General features: G+C 39.7%; 1 protein-coding gene across 23 annotated transcripts in view; it reads left to right on the top strand.

Annotated features, from left to right (window-relative positions):
- The window catches only part of LOC136438106 (protein spire homolog 1-like), a 75085-nt gene extending 56453 nt beyond the window's left edge, over positions 1-18632 (top strand). For 5 of the 23 annotated variants that reach the window (XM_066432793.1, XM_066432788.1, XM_066432789.1 and 2 more), the window contains 15 exons: positions 597-729; positions 1321-1365; positions 2359-2495; positions 2980-3052; positions 3973-4278; positions 5104-5130; positions 5289-5482; positions 9305-9442; positions 10844-10914; positions 11125-11152; positions 11684-11802; positions 12644-12688; positions 13512-13583; positions 13823-13891; positions 15230-18632. In XM_066432793.1, coding sequence (XP_066288890.1) covers positions 597-729; positions 1321-1365; positions 2359-2495; positions 2980-3052; positions 3973-4278; positions 5104-5130; positions 5289-5482; positions 9305-9442; positions 10844-10914; positions 11125-11152; positions 11684-11802; positions 12644-12688; positions 13512-13583; positions 13823-13891; positions 15230-15533 — 1761 coding nt within the window. In that variant the 3' untranslated portion in view covers positions 15534-18632. Of the gene's footprint in view, positions 1-587; positions 730-1320; positions 1366-2358; positions 2496-2979; positions 3053-3972; positions 4279-5103; positions 5131-5231; positions 5483-9304; positions 9443-10843; positions 10915-11124; positions 11153-11683; positions 11803-12643; positions 12689-13511; positions 13584-13822; positions 13892-15229 lie in introns of all 23 variants that reach the window. The other 18 variants (XM_066432791.1, XM_066432787.1, XM_066432790.1 and 15 more) reach the window with 17 other exon arrangements.
- The last annotated feature ends 253 nt before the right edge of the window (positions 18633-18885 follow it).

Here is an 18885-nt window from a genome sequence, read left to right as displayed (position 1 = left end):
ATGATTTTTTTAAATGTCACTTTTTTGGGCCCTAATATTGCTTTGGTTGCCTTTAAGAAACAAGGAATTACAGCTGAAATATAAGAAGACCAGTGTACAACACTGTCATCTTGCTAGTTTGTTTATGGACCTGTCGCCCCCAATTTCTCTTGCTAATAGGATATCCCAGTCAACTTAACATGCACACAACAAGAGCCAACTGTGGCTCCGAAAATGGCAACAGTCAACTGTGTATGGACAGAGCCTTAAAGTAACATACAGGGTTGATTCAAACCAAAACAATGTCATACTTTTTACTCATTCTTTAGACTTAATATAGTGGATGATGATATAGATATTCCTTCGTACATGTATTTCAAAACAACGCACATATTGCCATAAAATGGCATTCAGTCGGGGAGTGATTAGAAAATTTGCTATGCTATACAGGACATGTTTAATCACCATAACAATTCTGGTCAGCCCCTATGTATACAACATCAAATTACAGTGTCAGGGTTCACAACTGCAGAACATTTCAGATCTGCCTTCACTACCAGCCCAGCTCCTGCAGAGGAAGGGTATTTAGGGTATCCCTGGTTGTGTCGTTTTCACAGGCTAAGAATCGCCAGTTGAAGCCGCCGCCGCCGGAAGAGAAGACGCTTCACGAACGCATCATGGACGAAATCAAGGAGCTGCCCAAACTCAAGCCTGTCAGCAGAAGGAACCAACTGGTCAAGAGTCAGACAAGTCAGTATAAATTTCCATCCTAATTTCTCCACGTTTTCAGACGAAAAGAAATCCACTCTCCGCTTAACATCACAAAACCCACATATTACAGAAAAAGTGGGATCATTCGTCTTCCACTGTCTCGGAAAAAGAAGCCGAACCCAATAAGTTAGAACTTAGTGTCAGTATAGTTAAGACTAGAGCAGTCATATGTTATATTGTTCATCATTGTCTGTCCGTCCACTCCGTGTTACCAAGGAGGTTATATAGACCTATATAATAACCTCCTTGATGTTACATGTACATGTACTTGATATTAGCCTATGGGCAGGAATTTGCAATAAAAGAATTTGGGGATATGTAATTTATCATTGAGACAAAACTTAGTCTAGGATTGCTGTGATAATCATGCCAGCCATCACATTGAGTTATAATGAATTGATATTTACTTTTTTTAAAGTTTCGGGTAAGTAAAGACCGTGTCATTTTGGGGGTGGAGTTTTTGAGACCCTCATAGTTAATTCTTTAAAGATTAGAGACAAAATAATAAATAAAGATCTAGGAAAGGAGATCTCCCAAGGGAAGCTCAAAACAGTCCTTATTTGTTCTCAGGAGTAAAGCTTCCAATTCCTGAGATTCAGGTTTTCTTTTCAAATGGTGAGTTTTTCACCTCGATATTCCAGCCATATACGGTGGCAGGTCATGGAAACGGTGATTCTGGGTGTTATTAGCAAGGGTACAAAAGGTCGCATCCCTTTTTTAATAACTTGTTTCCGTAAAAAAAAAACATCATTGCTTCATCAGAAATGTCAATTTTGGTGGCTGAGGTGTAAGAATTAGGATATGTTAAATGGGTCTTGGTTTATAAGGATTTCATCTTTCCAGGGGCTTTCATAGTATGGTTTTCTTTTTCAAAATACATGTATCAAAACAACAGATCATGATAGTTTCTTAGATTACACATGATATAATTTTTTATTCCTCTATTCCTATTCCTACTTTGATATATTGCAATTTAAACTATTTTGTTTTTGTTATTTGGATTTTTTTAAATTCATTTGTTTCTTGTTATCTTCTGTTTTGTGTACACCATAAACCCTTCTACGTCCTCTCCACCGGTTTTGTTTACGAAACCCCCATCACACTCCATCTGGTAAGCCCGGTTTATCTCTTACCTAGACCCCCAGTTACACATAGCCAAACATGGCTTCCCGACCTTTTTACCCCAACCGTAGTTGGGAGTGGTTCGGGAGCTAAGTCTGCTGTGGTCGGCTGGCGTTCAGTGCAGACGGCTGGTGTTCGGCTGCACCAACGGAATGTTTTGAAATTTTGAAAGCATTCGGCTGTGGACGGGAGGTCTGCATGAATGGGTTGGTTGGTGGTTGGGACTGAAAGTCAGTAGTGGTGTGTTTGGGAGTCAAATTTTACTCTTAACCTAAAACTAGTCAGACTGCTCGAGACCTACATGTACCACCAACCTTGGTTGGCCATGTTCGGCTATGTGTAACCAGGGCTTGAAGTTCCAAGGCATGGTATCTAGTGTTTCTGTTGTTGTCGTCTTCAACCTGTATGTGTTGATAAACTAAGATAGCTATTGCTGTTTAAGTTATGACTGCAATGTAGTCTAACATGTCTTCTTTCCCATCACAGTTGACATTGTGCGGGTTAAAACTGCTCTAGAACAAGAAGAGGAGGAGGCGGAGGAAGGCGACGAAAACGACGGATCACCGACACCGAAAAAGAAAATCTTGAAAGCCCCAGATTTTAAATTCAACTGGGATTCAGAGGCAAGTCAAACGAGTTTCCATTGCAATGTTGATAGAGAAACCCTATAGGGTTTCTACATGTACATGTAGGCGGTAAGTCATTCCCATGCTGAAAGCATGGCTGTTAGCTGGTCCATTGATAGCTACAGTGATAGAAAATTGTTCAGGTTGCTGATACATGTAGTAGGCCTAGCTTTATAAATAGATGTGGCAAGCATCCATTGCAGCAATGTATTGACCCCTCGCACAGTGGACATACATAATTTTTTCCATTGTGTTACTATAAGTAACAATTTTTTTCAACTGCAAATTCAAAGATACTGCAAGATCTTGATTCCTCCTTGCCTTGAAATTTGGATGCCACAAATTTGATGAATGTATCTTTTCTTGTTCTCATTGGACAACTTGGGTCATGTTTGACTTACACAAGATGTTGCACATATCGAATGTACATTAATTTTGTGTATGTAAACCATACAATGTACTTCTGCATTATCCTCTACAGGAAGACACAGACTCTGAGAAGGAAAATGAAGATTTCTCTGGGTATGACGATGTTAACCCAAAAAGAAGAAAAGGTGAGACAAACTTTTGAGTCACCAACTAGAGACCCTCTTTCATTCATCATTCTCACTTGCTGTATCTGTCTGAGTCACATACACTGTTTCAAATCCATACTTCTCTGCATGCACACCAGATACCATGAAAGATTGTATGTGCAGACTTGTTCTTCATCTAGTACTTACAAAATCATTGCCATGAAGAGAAGCCAGGAGGATCTACATGCTTTGGGGCGGCCCATGATTCCAGTTCTCAAACCCCCCTCTCACTGGACCCACGGCACGCTGGCGTCGTCGCTGCGGCCGATCGAATTGACAAAGCACTCAACAAATTTCATCAACAGAAAACAAATCTTTTCAAGCTTTGTGCTTTTTGTGTGTCTTTTTGGCCATACTTGTACGTTTTGAATGATATTCCCATTAGAAAGTCAAGGGTAACACAAATCCAGTTAAGGATGCAGCGACGCCGCCAGCATGCCGCGGGTCCAGTGAGAGGGGGGCTTAAGTAGAGTCAAAATCATCAAAGACAAATACTGCAACTGAATAGAAGGAATTCAAATGTTATGGCCTTAGATCCTCAGTCTAAAGAGTTCTAGACTGTTTGTGATGTCTATACGTCTAGTATCTTCCCCAAGAACCTTTTTTCACTACTTTCAAATTCATTCCATTGTGTTGTTTTGTTGTTTGTGTACTTTTTGTTTCAGTGATCCCAGATGCGAAGTCAATCGACTATAACTGAAAACTGTAACTGGTGTGGGTGAAGGTTTAATAATGGGCAATTTTAACAATATTTAAAATAACTCCTTTTTGAGATTTACATAGTGGTTTGGTGTTTGGGAAATAAGGAAACCTTTTTGCATCATCCAGCTTATTTTCTGCGTAGGTGGCAGTATTACGGTGTACCTTATGTTTATTTTCTCACTCGTTTATCCTGTTAGAGCCCGATTACGACTTTGACCCCGACCCCGATCTCCCAGTGCCCGTAGACACGGTCGTGCGGTTCACGCGCACGGCAGGCGCGTGGGATTGGTTACGGGCCTCCTTCTCTGACTGGGTGGTGTCTCTACTTGATGCAGGGTTCCAAACGCTCGAGCAGATCTGCGCCTACCTCTTCCCAGGTGCACGCCGAGGGCTTTCCAAGCTGTTAGTGGCCGTTAAGGGCTTGGGTACAATCCGCGCACAAACGCAGGCCACCGCCCCTTCCGCCTACCCCGATCTACCTCCTGACGATGAACTTCTACTAGGTTTTTTCCTTTGCACTGCTTTTTTTCCCTTTGTAAATTTATTTCTCCCGTTCGTTCATGCTTTGCACTTCATGTTGTTTTTTTCCTTCATGTGACTCTTTTTTAGCGCTCCAAGAATCGTTTTCTGAGTTTCGTTCCTTCCTTTACGGTAGTTGCTTTCCCTGTGCAAGCTGCTGTAGTTGAGTTCCTACTACCCAAGCCCTAACGACCATTGGCAGGTCTGCCATAGCTCATCCAATTTAGAACAGCAGATTCGCCGCAATTTCGTTGGATCACATCCAATTTTGTCCGAGCCATAAACCACTCATTTCGTGCCGGCGATAATATCCGCCAGGCTGAAGCAATATGGCAGCCCTGCGTGTAGGTGGCCTAGAAAGCCCTAACGTTGCTTTCTCATTATCTCCTGATCATACTAATAGAGTGACATTGACTAATACAGTGCAAAATTGGGTGCGTTAACCATTGACTATGATGTGTAGGGTTAGGTACACAACAATGAGGTCACTGTTCAATGGGCCGTGGCATTTACAAATGAACTGTTGGAGCACTGATTGTGCATGGCTGATTATGCCTTCTGTATTGTGATTGGTCGATTGCCTGGAAATGATTAATCTGTTTGCCTTGGTTTTGTCTGCATGGCTCAATTTATGTTGATTTTCTGGTTCTATTATCTTTAACTTTAACTCGAAAATGAATAGTAAATTCCATCAGTCGTACTTCTAATTTAATTTCAACTCAATTCAATTACTGTTCAATATGGATTATTGTTGTTTTGTTCCCGTTATTTGTTTGTAAATGTTGTTTTTTGGTGGTTTAACGATCCAGTTCTACCCGGCCAGACGGTCGACGAAGGTAAGATATTTGTGTTTCTGTAATGTTCACGTTTGCTGTACTCAGTTGGACTTTTGTTAATAGTTTTTCCCATTTTGTGTTTTCCCCTCCCCCCATTGTAGAGTTCCATGTTGTCGAGCAGCTTGGTTCTATGGGCTTGCTCTCTCCGTTTTCCACAGTGACGGACCTGATGTCCCCGCCCAGCCCCCAGCAGAGGCCGCGCCGGAACAGCCTGGGTTCGGAGACACCCACGCAGGAGATCGCAACGCAGAGCCACAGGGTGAGGTTTAGTGGCATGATGGGTAATGGACACGCGTACGGTGGTGGTGGTGGGCCGTACTACCGGTACATAGACCCTGAGGAGGAAAAACATGTAGGAACTGGTTTGTTGTCTTTGCTGCCACCGCAGAGGGTCTGCCTGGGGACTTTCCATATCAAACATTTAGCATTATTGAAAAAGCTTTTTCAGGTCAGACATTTTAAAAGTAAGATGGTAGGAAAGACTCAGTACAAAAGTTACTCAAGCAAATGGATAAGTTTTTAAAATGGTCAGATCTGCTGTCTTTCATCAGTGACTGAGTATAGCTGGAATCTTAGAGTTTTAAAGTTTTCCAGCCTTTAGATAAATTAATTCTGCCAGGTCATGGGAAGACTGTGAAGAAAAATGGAAGTAGTATAATGTAGATGACTGGATCAGATTAGTCTTCAAGTGGGCTACAGATTGTATGAAATTTACCTTTTTGATAATAGGACAGTCAAAGATAGCGAAAAGTCATTACTGAACTTAGTGAAGAAAATAGATGTTATACAAGGTGTATTTATTTTGAGAGAAACATAGTGGCTCTATAGCCTCTGTTTACACAATCTGTCGTTGGCAGAGGTTAATGAAACCGTCAGCCGCTAGGAGCGCAATTTAGTCAGGCTAAGTCGCTGTGGTGTAACTTTCTTCTTTTGTCAAAAAAAATTAATGCATCTTTAGCAAAAAATAGCAGCATTTTTAGGAAAAGGAAAGACTGCATGAACGCAGTATTTAGCCAACATCCACATGTCGATGAATCTGGAATCTAGGCTACTAGTACACTAATTTAAAAGTTTGATATGGAAAAGTCCCCTGGTAACCGTCCTCTACCTCAGGGGAGTGTTTATTTTCTGTTTAAGGACAGGAAAACTTGGTGGCAGCACAAACCATAATGTAGTACGGAAACATCTGGCTGGAGTTGGTCTGGTGTGATATCTATTACTAACCCCCTTACATTCTAACAAGGAAAAGGTAGCTGGAAAATGAACACTTCCTAATGCAGCTTCCTTGCCACTGACTGCGTTCAACCCTCAAGCTTTGGCTTGCTAAGTTCCCAGCAGTCTAAACTTGATGCAACCGCCACTGTTTTAAACATAAGAGACCAATCCCCGCTGTCAATCACTGCAAATCGACCAATGAGAGATTGGCTGTACAAATTTGTGCAAATCTGTGTTTTTGTTTTGCATTTCTATTTTCTTGTGGAGGGGTTATCGGATCGGTCTGTTGTGTCCTTCCTTTTGAGCTGCTCTTTCTCATCTTAGCACCCCCGTTTTGGAAGTGGACGAGTCTTCTCTTAGGAGAGAATTGGCACATTTCGGGTGATACCACTTGCGAACTGGGTGTCTAAGGTAGATTGAGCATTGAAGAGGGCAGTGGGAATGTGGTGAATATTATAAATAGGCTATCTCTGCTGGCTGGCTTTCTGTGCTGCAAGCCACTTTTCCCAACTGCACTGTTTTCATGGCAGCTTGGCATGATGACGTGTGTTCTTGTCTGTGGTTGGTTATACCCTGCACTATTGCACTGCTCAGACTGTTACAAATTTGTTTACGGATGACAAAGTTACCTGGAGCTATATGTGAAAGGTTAACGATTTTATTATTATCATATAATTCAAATTCCGGGTTTATATGAAGATTATAGACCTGCAAAAGCAGGTTTATATGGGAACAGAAGAACCTGTAAATGGAGCCTTCTGATTGGTCGACGACATCTAGCTGTATGATAATAGGCTGTAAGGTATTGTATATCTTCTTGAGATCGAATTGCATTTCCTCAGAATGGCTTAGTTCCTACCCCGTTGTTGTGCTGATTTTACAAATCAAGGAAAAGGATATTGGGCATGCACAAACAGACGAACTGACAATTCTGAAGGTAGAGAAAGTCTTAACTTAAAATGGTTTTTCAGACAGCCATCTAAATTTGTTTTCCTGCCGACAACGTTGTTGTTATAAATAAAGGTTCTTTTAAGCATTAGGCGAACACGCAAAGATCTCTACACACTACATTTATTCAACTCATCGTAATCAATCTATTGTACTGTCCAGTCACTTAAAACTCTCTCAGAGATTTCTAGAACTATCTGTCTCAGGTGTGGTCAGACTTTAAAATGCCTTTAAATGTCAGCAAAGGTCCTAGAAATGACAGTACTGAAAAAGCCTTCCGGGGAGGTAGGTGCCGTTTTTATACAGCTCTTTCACTAAGTGGTTTACTGCTCCAAATGGCACTTGTCTAATGAGTACTTTTGACATTTGGCCCTGAAAAGGCTGTATTTTTATTACCTGGACATATTGGAAAGGGCACAAAATGTCATGCAGAGAAGGGAGTATGAGGCATGGCTAATGAATAGTAATGAGTCATATAGCTTAATACAATGCTAAACTTTCTTCCAACACTAAGGTATTCACGGATTCGATCCGTGAATACCTTAGTGTTGGAAGAAAGTTTAGCATTGTATTATGATTACTACCAACACAGATGAGCTTTCATTAGAGTCATATAGCTGATGTGGCTGATAATTTTTTACCAGTACAAACAAACAAGGCAATCAGAGATGGCAGATTGTACCCAAATCGCTTTAGCCTGGTCTCCAATCTTGTTAGCTTTAGTCCACTATAGGAAGAGGACTAAAGCTATGGAGACTAGACTTCAGGATAATGCTGACCCATTTCTACAGATGAAAATACATGTAGCAGCACTGAAGATGCATGGCAATGCTCTCATCTTGATATTGTGTATCATTGGGAGTGCCACAGACACACATAAGCCCAAACTAACACATTGTATCATATGTGTACTGTCTGGGATCAACCATCCTGTAAATTCAGCATTGGGAAGTTTAACTCGAAACTAAAGGACATGTGTCAGAGGTAGTGTAGAGGGTTGATGATTGACATGTGTCTACAGTAGGTGTGACAGAGGTGTGTAGAGTGTTGATGATTGACATGTGTCTACTGGAGGTGTGACAGGTGTGTGTTGTTGGTTCGTCCGTCAGTCTGACGAGGACCGCTTTAGTCATCCATCATTTGGTTGGGTCGCATGTGTCCTCATGTCAATTGTTGATGATTGACATGTGTCTGCAGGAGGTGTGACAGAGGTGTGTAGAGTGTTGATGATTGACATGTGTCTACAGGAGATGTGACAGGTGTGTAGAGTGTTGATGATTGACATGTGTCTACAGGAGGTGTGAAGAGTGTTGATGATTGACATGTGTCTACAGTAGGTGTGACAGAGGTGTGTAAAGTGTTGATGATTGGCTTGTGTCTACAGGAGGTGTGACAGGTGTGTAAAGTGTTGATGATTGGCATGTGTCTGCAGGAGGTGTGACAGAGGTGTGTAGAGTGTTGATGATTGACATGTGTCTACAGTAGGTGTGACAGAGGTGTGTACAGTGTTGATGATTGACATGTGTCTACAGTAGGTGTGACAGGTGTGTTAAGTGTTGACGATTGGCATGTGTCTACAGTAGGTGTGACAGGTGTGTAGAGTGTTGATGATTGACATGTGTCTACAGGAGGTGTGGCAGGTGTGTATAGTGTTGATGATTGACATGTGTCTACAGTAGGTAGAGTGTTGATGATTGACATGTATCTACAGGAGGTGTGGCAGGTGTGTAGAGTGTTTATGATTGACATGTGCCTACAGCAGGCATGTGTAGAGGTATTGTAGAGTATTGATGATTGACGTGTGTCTACAGCAGGCATGTGTAGAGGAAGTGTAGAGTGTTGATGATTGACAATTTGTGTCTACAGGAGGTGTGACAGGTGTGTAGAGTGTTGATGATTGACATGTGTCTACAGCAGGCATGTGTAGAGGAAGTGTAGAGTGTTGATGATTGACATGTGTCTACAGGAGACATGTGTAGAGGTAGTGTTGATGATTGACATGTGTCTACAGGAGGCGTGGAAGAACCCTGTGCAGTGTCTGTCCCTGACGATCGAGGAGGTGATGCACATCAGGGAGGTCCTGGTGTCGGCTGAGCTGGAGAACCTGCAGGGCAGGAGGGAGATCTACCTGCTGCTCAAGAAGGGAAAGGTAGGGGGCGCTAATGTACATTCTAGGACTTCCTAGGAGTGTTAATGGATATCATGCCATTGAAATCTCAAAATTTGGAATTGGGAAAAAAAATCAGTTCAATCTGAAGTGACAGCACCTGAACAGTCAAAGCTGCAAAGTTGTTTTCCTCATATCAACATCCAAGTGTAAGAAGGCAAACTTACAATTTGACTTTTACAAACTTTACTGAACTCCGCAACAAAACGATCATAAGAAGAAACTAGAAATTCCGGGAAAAGGCACAAAGTTAGATCTAGATGGCCCCTTTTCAATTATCAACAAACCATTCAGCCTTACAACTAAGATGTATCAGAAATCACAAATATGCAGTAAATCCTCTTTCCACAATTTATTGCAGGCCAGCCTGGTCTATAGCTATCAAGCTATTTGCAATAAAAAAGGCTAATCTTATATTATCGTAACATTTCACGAAGGTCAAAGGTCACCGGATCTAACCACCCGGAAGTGACACTGGCGCGCGCACTTTTCTGAGAGATATTTCTCAACAATCTTTCATCCCCTGCGTAAACTTTTTACATTGTCACAGCCTCCGTATTATAAACTACAAGTGTGGTAAGTTTGAAGGTCCAGAGATTTGCCATTTTCACACTGTGCGTAAAAGTGCATCGTCCGTCCCGTGCGCACATACTGTATGCGAGTTGCGAGTGGACACCGCATACTTAATACACAGACTGGAGGTCACTCTGCACATGTTCGCAGCTAAAACTCACAATTCCCGTTGCCGCATTGGTATGTAACTTGGTATATTGTTTGCTAGGTTGCGTGTGGTGATGCACGTTGTCTATTTTTCAATGTAACAGTGACTATACGATCACAGCAAGTAAGGAAGATTTATACCCCGTATCTGCCTGAAGTATTCCAGTCATGCATAACGGATTATAACATGGTCTCCATGGCAGGGCAGTGGGACATAGCATTAATCATAGGGGTGCAATTACGATATTGGATTGACGTTTAAAGTAGTTATGGTGTAACAAAGCTATTGTGCATCACCACGCCGAACCAGGCAAACGATATGCCAAGTTACACACCAATGCGACAACGGGATCGTGAGTTATAGCTGCGAACGCGCAAACAAATGCATTCCCAATACTCCCAGAAGGAGGTCATCCTCCTTCCCGGAGTAACTATGGAAACATTGCAAGTTACAGACCAAGGTGGGCTCATGGACAAATTACATGTACATAGGCAACTAAGTTGCTACTGCTTAGACAGTTCAACTGTTTCTGATAATTAGAGACTTGTATTTGGGTATATAGTGACCAACATGACTTGATGTCTGAGAAAGATTCACCTGAGTCCTCTATAGATGTCTTATTATCAATAGATGTCTTATTATCACCTTCTTTTGTCTTTCAGATCTGTTTCTCCTGTAGATCTAAGAGATTTTCCATCTTCAACTGGTCATATACCTGCAAGTTCTGTAAAAGGTGTGTATATGATAATTGGGTAATTTGTTTGTTGGTAGCATTTGGAAAAGGAAACAACAGTAACGGTGTCAATGTATATATTTAGAACTTGTATGGTTCAGAATATCAATTATTTATGAATAAAGCAAATATTTGATATGATTACAGATGATTGTTGTACATTCTTTAAGAATTTTGCTCATCATTTTCTCTTCCCCTGCTTGTTCCCAGGTGTGTCTGTTCCCACTGCTGTAGAAAGGTGAGTTCTCTTTTTTACAGTAGACATATAAAGAAAGATTTATTTTAAAAAGAGAGATTTCATGTTTTTAACTACTAGTTGTAAACTCACCCTTCTACATGTAGATTAGTTCACCCGGGTTATCATCAAAAACAAAAAAAGATAAATGTCTTTTTAAGTCTCCCTACTAGAGTCACACAGCTGGAAAATGACTTGCCTGACGAGACTTCGACTCTAAAAGACATTTTCGGTTAGATTACAGCCAGTGTCCTAGCTCTCAATCATTGCACAATTTGTAGGGATCAGCCAATGTTCGCAGTTCACCGAGCCCCATCCAATGTACAGTAGTTTATAGGCCAAAAAAGCACTCAATATTCTGACAATTCTGAAATTCTTTGGCGTTCAGTCTAAGGTCGCTCACAGTGTAAAGACAGCTTGAAAGACAGACACGTCCACAGAGTTTGTTAATTTAAAAGCTTTTTCAAGTGACAGGAAAATTTGGCAGAGAACCTAACCTCCCCTCAAAGGTAATCATTAGCGCCTGTTTTCCAGATGAGAATCCCCACGGAGCACTTCTTGCGGACCCCAGTGTACACCCTGAGTCCCACCACCTCCCCCCACTCCAGTCCCTCCAACGCTGTGGACCAGCTCAAGGAGGACACCCTCACCAGGTAAGGCACCACAACGCTGGGACACTGACGGCTACAACTGTCGTATACGTCGTATGACTGGTTTATAACTGTCACAGACAATAGACAAATTTGAACCAGAAAAACTGCTTTTGTCATAAGGGGTATTTTGCTCACAAACTGTCTATGTCGTTGCGCACGTCTGTAACTAACAGAACTTGGTCAAACAGCTTTTCCCGACAGTTTGCAAGCAAAATGACCCTAAAGTAGCGTCAGAGTCATCTTTTGGGCACAGTTCTCGATGTGCCGTATAAAATTCAGCAGCTACTGTCTTGTGATAGAAAAGGGGTTGTAAATCCTTGTCCTTTATTTGTTCTGTCACAGCCTTGCTGAAAATTGCATGACCCAATAATCATACGACGTATGTGACTGAGCCTTAACACACTAAGAGAGTGAGTGGGTTTAAACCTAAGGCAAGTTTGAGTACTAGCTCTCAAGAAAGATAACGAAATTTGGAGATACTACGATCTCACTGTAGTATCATCATACTTTTTCATTGTATGGAAATTACCAAGCCATTTCAATCTACAATCATATGATAGTATAATCTTTCACTGGTGTAATACAGAAATATAAATCTCTAATTATAAATGTGAGTCAACTTTCACAATACTATTCTCATGAACATTCAACATGAAATTTGAATCATAAATTGAATCACACCACAATCAATTTCGTAAAACCTTCTTTTGAATATACTTTGAAATTACTCATTCTGATTGCACACTGTGCCCATCTTCTAAAGATTAGAAAGAAAAAAAAGAGTTTGAAATAGAAAACCTCAGTCAGAAATTAACACGAAATCTTCTTGACACAAACACAGTGACTTCCGCGTGGCAGCTGATGTTGAGAAGAGCAGTGTGGAAAGGTACAGTTAGAAAGACGGGGTGACTTAGATAACTGTTACAGCAGTGTCGTGGCAGTATAGTATACAGTCATGTAGTTACTGTATAGTTGTTGTATGGTGTTGCTAGTGGATGTGTTTTTGACATGTTGTGGTGGTCAACTGGCAAAGTGATGCATAAAGAAAAATAATTTTAAATTCATCAAATCAAAGTCATTCCTGCAATTGTAAGTATGGTGCATCTATATACACTTACCAAAAATCTTTTTCTTATTTTTCTTGTTTTCTTTATGTTGAGAAAGATTTTCCTGTACAAAGAAAATTCAGGAAACCTTCTGCGAAAGTCTTTGTCAATTCTTACTCAAAGAATTTTATTCTTTTTTTTCTGAAGTTAAGAAAATATTTCTGGTATGATGTTCTCCAATAAGAGTTTTCTAAAAAAATAAGAAAAATTTTCTTTCTCAGTCTTAGTTACTTTAAGATTTGTTTTGTGTGGTATTCTTACAGATTCTTTCCTTAAGATATTTTTTCTTGAAAATTTGATTTTGCTAGAATAATGTTCTTGAACTTTCTTGGTTTAAGAAAAAGATTCTTAGGTGCAATTCTTGTTTGTGCTTAAAACAGGGATTCTTGTTTGTGCTTAAAACAGGAATTCTTGTTTGTGCTTAAAATGGATTCTTGTATACATAATAATATTCTTGCTGACAGAAAAATTTTCTTTGTACAAGGAAAGACAAGACAAATTAGAAATTAGAAAAACGATTTTTGGTAGTTTTTAGCTCTGGGCATTGAAACCACTAGTTGTGGAATCTAGAAATAACATCAGACAAATTTTCCTTGCACACAGCAATGAAACTGGAGACATACAGCATGTACAACATGTACACCTACACAGTTTACAGGAGAACAGTACGGAAAGGTATGGTCAAATTTTAGGTGGCTCCTTCAATGGGATAAAGAGCAATTAAGGTGGTGCTACAGACTGAAGTTAATCAAACTCAGCAAATGATTCTAAAAAATTTCTTCAACACTTACTAATTTGATAAACACTCCTTGCTTTTTTAAAAGAATTAATCGGTGATTGTAATAAATTTACAGTGAAAAATGAGACTGTGGCTGTAATTAATTCAGTTGATCAATTGATTCTCCTTGATACAGAAACAACAATACTACTGGGGAGGTACATGTACGTGTAGTGTTACATGTAGAGGAGGGCAGTATAGAAAGGTACTCCTGGTACAAATACTACAATACTTGCAAGGTGGCACCTATACATGTATGGTGGGGCAAACTGCAGCCCTATGGTGGTACAATTCTGGCAACGTAGTGAAAATGCAAATAGCAATTCTCAAAAGCCCATTCTATTTGGTGGCTGTCAACTGTATGCATATGAGCCCCTTTTTTTCTTTGAAGAATTTCCAAGAAATGGCAAACTGGTGATTCAACAAATATGTGCAGTAGTCACTCTTTGTATTAGGCTTATTCTGTCCCTTGTTAGCTATCAACTTGCTGTTGTCAGAAAGTTTGTAGTTTTTCTGGATGACTGTCCTTTGATTACGGAAAAACTTTGATTGTAATACCAGCAGCAGTTAAGGAATTCAAAAGAATAGTCGACTCTGAATGAAGAACTACAGAACTCAAGAACAGTATCCTAGGGATTGAAAGAAAATGCAATACCACTTCAACCAACAACATTATCCTTAGTCTTGCAGTAAATATTCCACAAAGGATAAAAAGGTGAACAGTGTATATAGGGAGTACTTTAAAGTAGACAGGGTGGCTTACATAAATATATATGGTGTGGTAAAATTTCAGCTATAGGAATGGTGGTAAGTATTGGCCAAGAGGTGCTTTTGCAGTGCAACCTTGTGTAGTTGCAAAGTAGTGTGCGTATGCCATGTCAACAGACTGAGATGGTCAAAACCGGGTGTCTCAAAGTAATGGTGATCAACTTGGAGCTGGGTGCAAATTAAAGCTGTCCACTGGCAGGTAGCGATAAAGTTGCTGTTACAATAAACTGGTTAAACTGGAATTTTTCATAGCCTGGTGATTCATCGGATCCAATTCTAGCCCCAGTCCCCTCCTCTGATCGCTTCCCTCACTGGATAGTCTAGCACTAATGTTAATAGAGGAACGATTGGCATCGACATATTTGCCTGAAATATAGTAAAGAGCTCTGCTTGAGTTCAAGCTGTAGTTCCTAAATTGTAACGGTAATTGGTAATGGAGTTTGAACTTGAAAACCTTCGAAATTTTGTAAAAGGACTATTGAAACTGTGGCAACACAAGGCACTATATATACAAATGTACTTGAGGGATACTTTGTTTGAAATTTAAGCCGAACATTGCTTTTAATTCAACATTTGTAGTTCTTGGGAAAATGACAGCAAAGAGACTGGTATTCGACCGGTTTCGACTTTATTTGTCTTTTTCAAGAATTGCTTTTAATTCAATTTATAGATTATTTTACTTGGGTGCTACATCTTCTGTAGTCTTAAGTCTGGGCTGTGAGACAGATACAGATGTGTCTGAAGACTGGAGTTGATGTTTTGTTCCTCTCCACAGCACTGGGTCAGCACCAAGTACTCCCAACGCCTCTCCCAGCATCGCGCCCAAGATCCTCCGCCAACCCTTCATGGACAAGGCTCCCATGATGGACATCTGCGTGGACTGCAAGGCCTTCGTGTGCGACATAATCCGAGCGAGCAAGACGACGTTAGCGTACCACGCCAGACGGCCGCTGACGCGCCACCAGAGCATGCGGCGGGATAAGTCGGCGCCTCCCCGGGCAAAGTTCGAGCGGAACAACCAGCACCGGTCCTCGGTGAAGTTCGACGCGTCCCAGCAGCAAGTTTCCTTCGAAAAATGAGCCAAACGCTACTAACACCATGTAAGACAAAAAAAATAGCAATGAAAACTGAATACCAAAACACGAAAAAAGAAACAAATTTTATATCGCTTCTGCAAGTGTCCATCTTATTGTATCTGTTGATCAAACATGTATATTGGAAATAAGCAAAAATGAATTGTCCGTTTTGCTCAGACGCTTGATATGAAAAGACGAGGAAATGGTCCACTGACAGAGAAACCACATTCACCATGATTGTGTAATGTAACTGTAGAATAATGTTGATAATAGCGGCTCTTAGTGTTTTTACTTGAATGTACAGCTAAGGCGTGAAATTGTAGAGATAGTTAAGATAAGGATATGTACAGAGTAGGTAGTACATGTACATGAATGTGGTCCCCTGTCAGGCCAAAGACTCCGTAACTTCAAAGTCAACAAAAATAGAGATGATTTTTAGTGCTACAAGCCACAGACTTTGTTTCTCTGCCTTCTGAAATCAGTTATCTATAGGACCTTTATCATAATTGTAAGTATGAAATCACTATGCCACAAGGGAAAGAGGTAGAAGTTCAGAAGTGTCTTTGGCTATAAGATGGCCTGGGAAGTTGCAAATATTCCTGTCACCTATTTTATGCGCATTTTCTGTAATCTGTTAAAAATCGTGTGACTTTCATACAAATTTGTTGAATTTGAATACGGTTAAGGCCACACCAATTTAATTTCTTGATAAACAGATTTTTTTATTATAATTTTAGCAAAAGAAAAATCATGAAAACAGAAGGCTGGGGTGAAAACTTGCACCTGACCCTGTTCACACCCTGAAACTGTGTGCATCAAAGCTCAGACTTTCCTATGAGATTCTGTTTTCATGTTGATTTTGGAATTTAGCATTTTTTTTAAAAATCCGTTAACCAAGAAATTAAATTGGTGTGGCCTAATGTTCTCTTTTGACGTGTTCAAAAACTGCAGATTGCAAACTGTCCCTACACTTTGACTTGTTTAATGTTACGCATACTATTTATGATGCCCAGAACTTGCCTTTCTTTCAACTATCATGTATTGTCTTACAAGTCCATTTTTATTACAAAACAAAAAGCTGCTTTAAGAAGCTGTAGCAAACAATGTAACTATGTATGTAATGTGAGAACTGTGTGTTACATTGTACTACGGTAGCTAGATCTGAGTCGTATACTTTTCATAGCGTTGTTGTGTCAGTTTCTACTGTGTTTTCTATGTTGTGGTGTAACACATATTAGGGAACAGTTAAACATTTCCTAAAGTATTTAGGGATAATGAATTCCCCATTCAATCATTTCAAAAGTCCATGCTACTACATAGAAATTGTGTTGTGTTACCTATTACAAGACTATAAATAATAATGTATGGATCGGGAATTCATATTCTCTCCCAAAATTGGAAATGCTCTGCTTAGAAGAAACATTAGATATTTATTGAGCAAAAACCGCGACAAATAAATAGGCAAGAAAAAAACACACAAGAAAAGTCATATATCAAAGTATTTATCTGACCTAACGTCTTGTGAACTAAAGAAAGAAGTTAATTTAAGAAGTGTAATATTTGATGATCTGCATCCAGAACTATGTATATAGGAAGACTATGTACAGTGTTGGTTGATATTAATACATTGTTGATATTGAAATGTCCCCAGCCTGTAGATAAAGAATGAGGTATCAGTGTGTAGAGATAGAAGGGCCCGCATGTAAAGATGAACAGTCGTAAGATGCCCAAGACGTTTTTTACAAGGCAAGACTTTCTGCATAGTGTAGAGAGGGTACTAACTAATATTTACAATGCTGGCCACAAATATTCATTGTGTATCAAAATAATCATGACTTAGGTTAGAAATTACTGCATACAAAAAATTGTTGGAGCTGTCTTCTTATTTTTTTAATAAAACCACTATATGATGTGAGCTAAAAAGTAGGTCGCTCGGTCAAAACCTTTTTTTAGACTTTGTTTTTCAGACATCAAAGTTGTAAGAACTGTTTGTTTTTTAACATGATTACATTTCTCATTGGACGCACATTAAAAGTTTATGTTTTACAAACCTGGCTGGCTTAATCTGCAAAAGTGGGCTAGGGTTTTGCCACTGTTGGTAGTAACTTAGTGAAAATTGTAACATAATGGTACCATGTAACATGTATATTCCCTAACAATTCATGAAAACATACTCATTTATGTCTGTATAAAAACAAATCATGATCAGTCTGAGTATGAACATGTATTTTTCATCCTTGCAAAGCTTCGCTGTATTTTTCTATGGCTTTGGAACGAAAATGTTGCGATGGTTGAGTTGCAATTGGATTGTACAACCTTACCTTTGAAATAATTGCCATAACATGCTATGGTTATTCACTCATTGTAGCTAGATTTTATACAGCTTTTACAATATTATAGTATCTTCTCCAATGTCAAAACTGAAACTCACTTTGCTGCATACAGTCAACTTCTCATGATATGTGAATGCTGGATCTGCTGCGCATTTTTTTACACAGTGTACATGGTAGGTGTATAGCTTCAAAACTGCAAGGCAAATAATAGTACTATGTATGTACCAAATCATGTTGTATACAAATTGTATGGTGACCGACAGTTGCATGCAAATCACATAGCAACTTTTGAAGAAAACAGTTATTGTAACTGCATTGAATTTCGTTGCTGTAGCAAACTGTGACCACTGTTAAACGTTCGTTCTTGTTTCCCAACTGCAAATTATTTATTGCGTTCTGAATGTAAGTAATAAATGCCTAACTGCAAATCAGATACTCATTCATGAAGTGCGGTGACTTTTTCATTGAGCCATCTTGCTTGTTTAGGCCATGCAAATTACTTCTAACTCGTTTGGTTGATCCCTATCTTGTCACGTTTAAGAGAAATAAAAGCAAAGAATATCAAACCATTCTGGACGCCAACAAGTTATTTAATTTGCATGGCCTCTCAAGAAATTCAAAGTAGATCTGTTAACCAAAATAGAGACAGAATTGCTGGACCTATTCCTAGATATAGTTGCTAGTGATTTTGCTTCAAAATGCAGTGGCCAGGTATCTCTCATCAAGTAACAATAAAAAGTATCATGTGCTCTTTTATTGTACATCATAATTCTCTAGTCTTTCCATGGCTTTTTTCTTGTACTGTTTTCTGTTGTTATGGTGTGCTGTGGTTTAGAAGTTAGGCCATGGTGATTTGATTATATGGATGACATCCTCTGGGAACCTCAAAACTGATGCGAGTGTGCGATGAAAAAAAAGTTTTGCAAAAAAAATGTCTTCATTATGAAATCTATATATATTATGTGGTTAGGACAATGCAGGAAGGATGAACAAAACTCAACACACGTGGTATGGGTATACCG

This window comes from Branchiostoma lanceolatum, chromosome 7 (assembly GCF_035083965.1).
Source record: "Branchiostoma lanceolatum isolate klBraLanc5 chromosome 7, klBraLanc5.hap2, whole genome shotgun sequence".
In the NCBI taxonomy this organism is placed as follows: Eukaryota; Metazoa; Chordata; class Leptocardii; order Amphioxiformes; family Branchiostomatidae; genus Branchiostoma; species Branchiostoma lanceolatum.
This window is presented reverse-complemented; position numbering and strand designations above follow the sequence as displayed.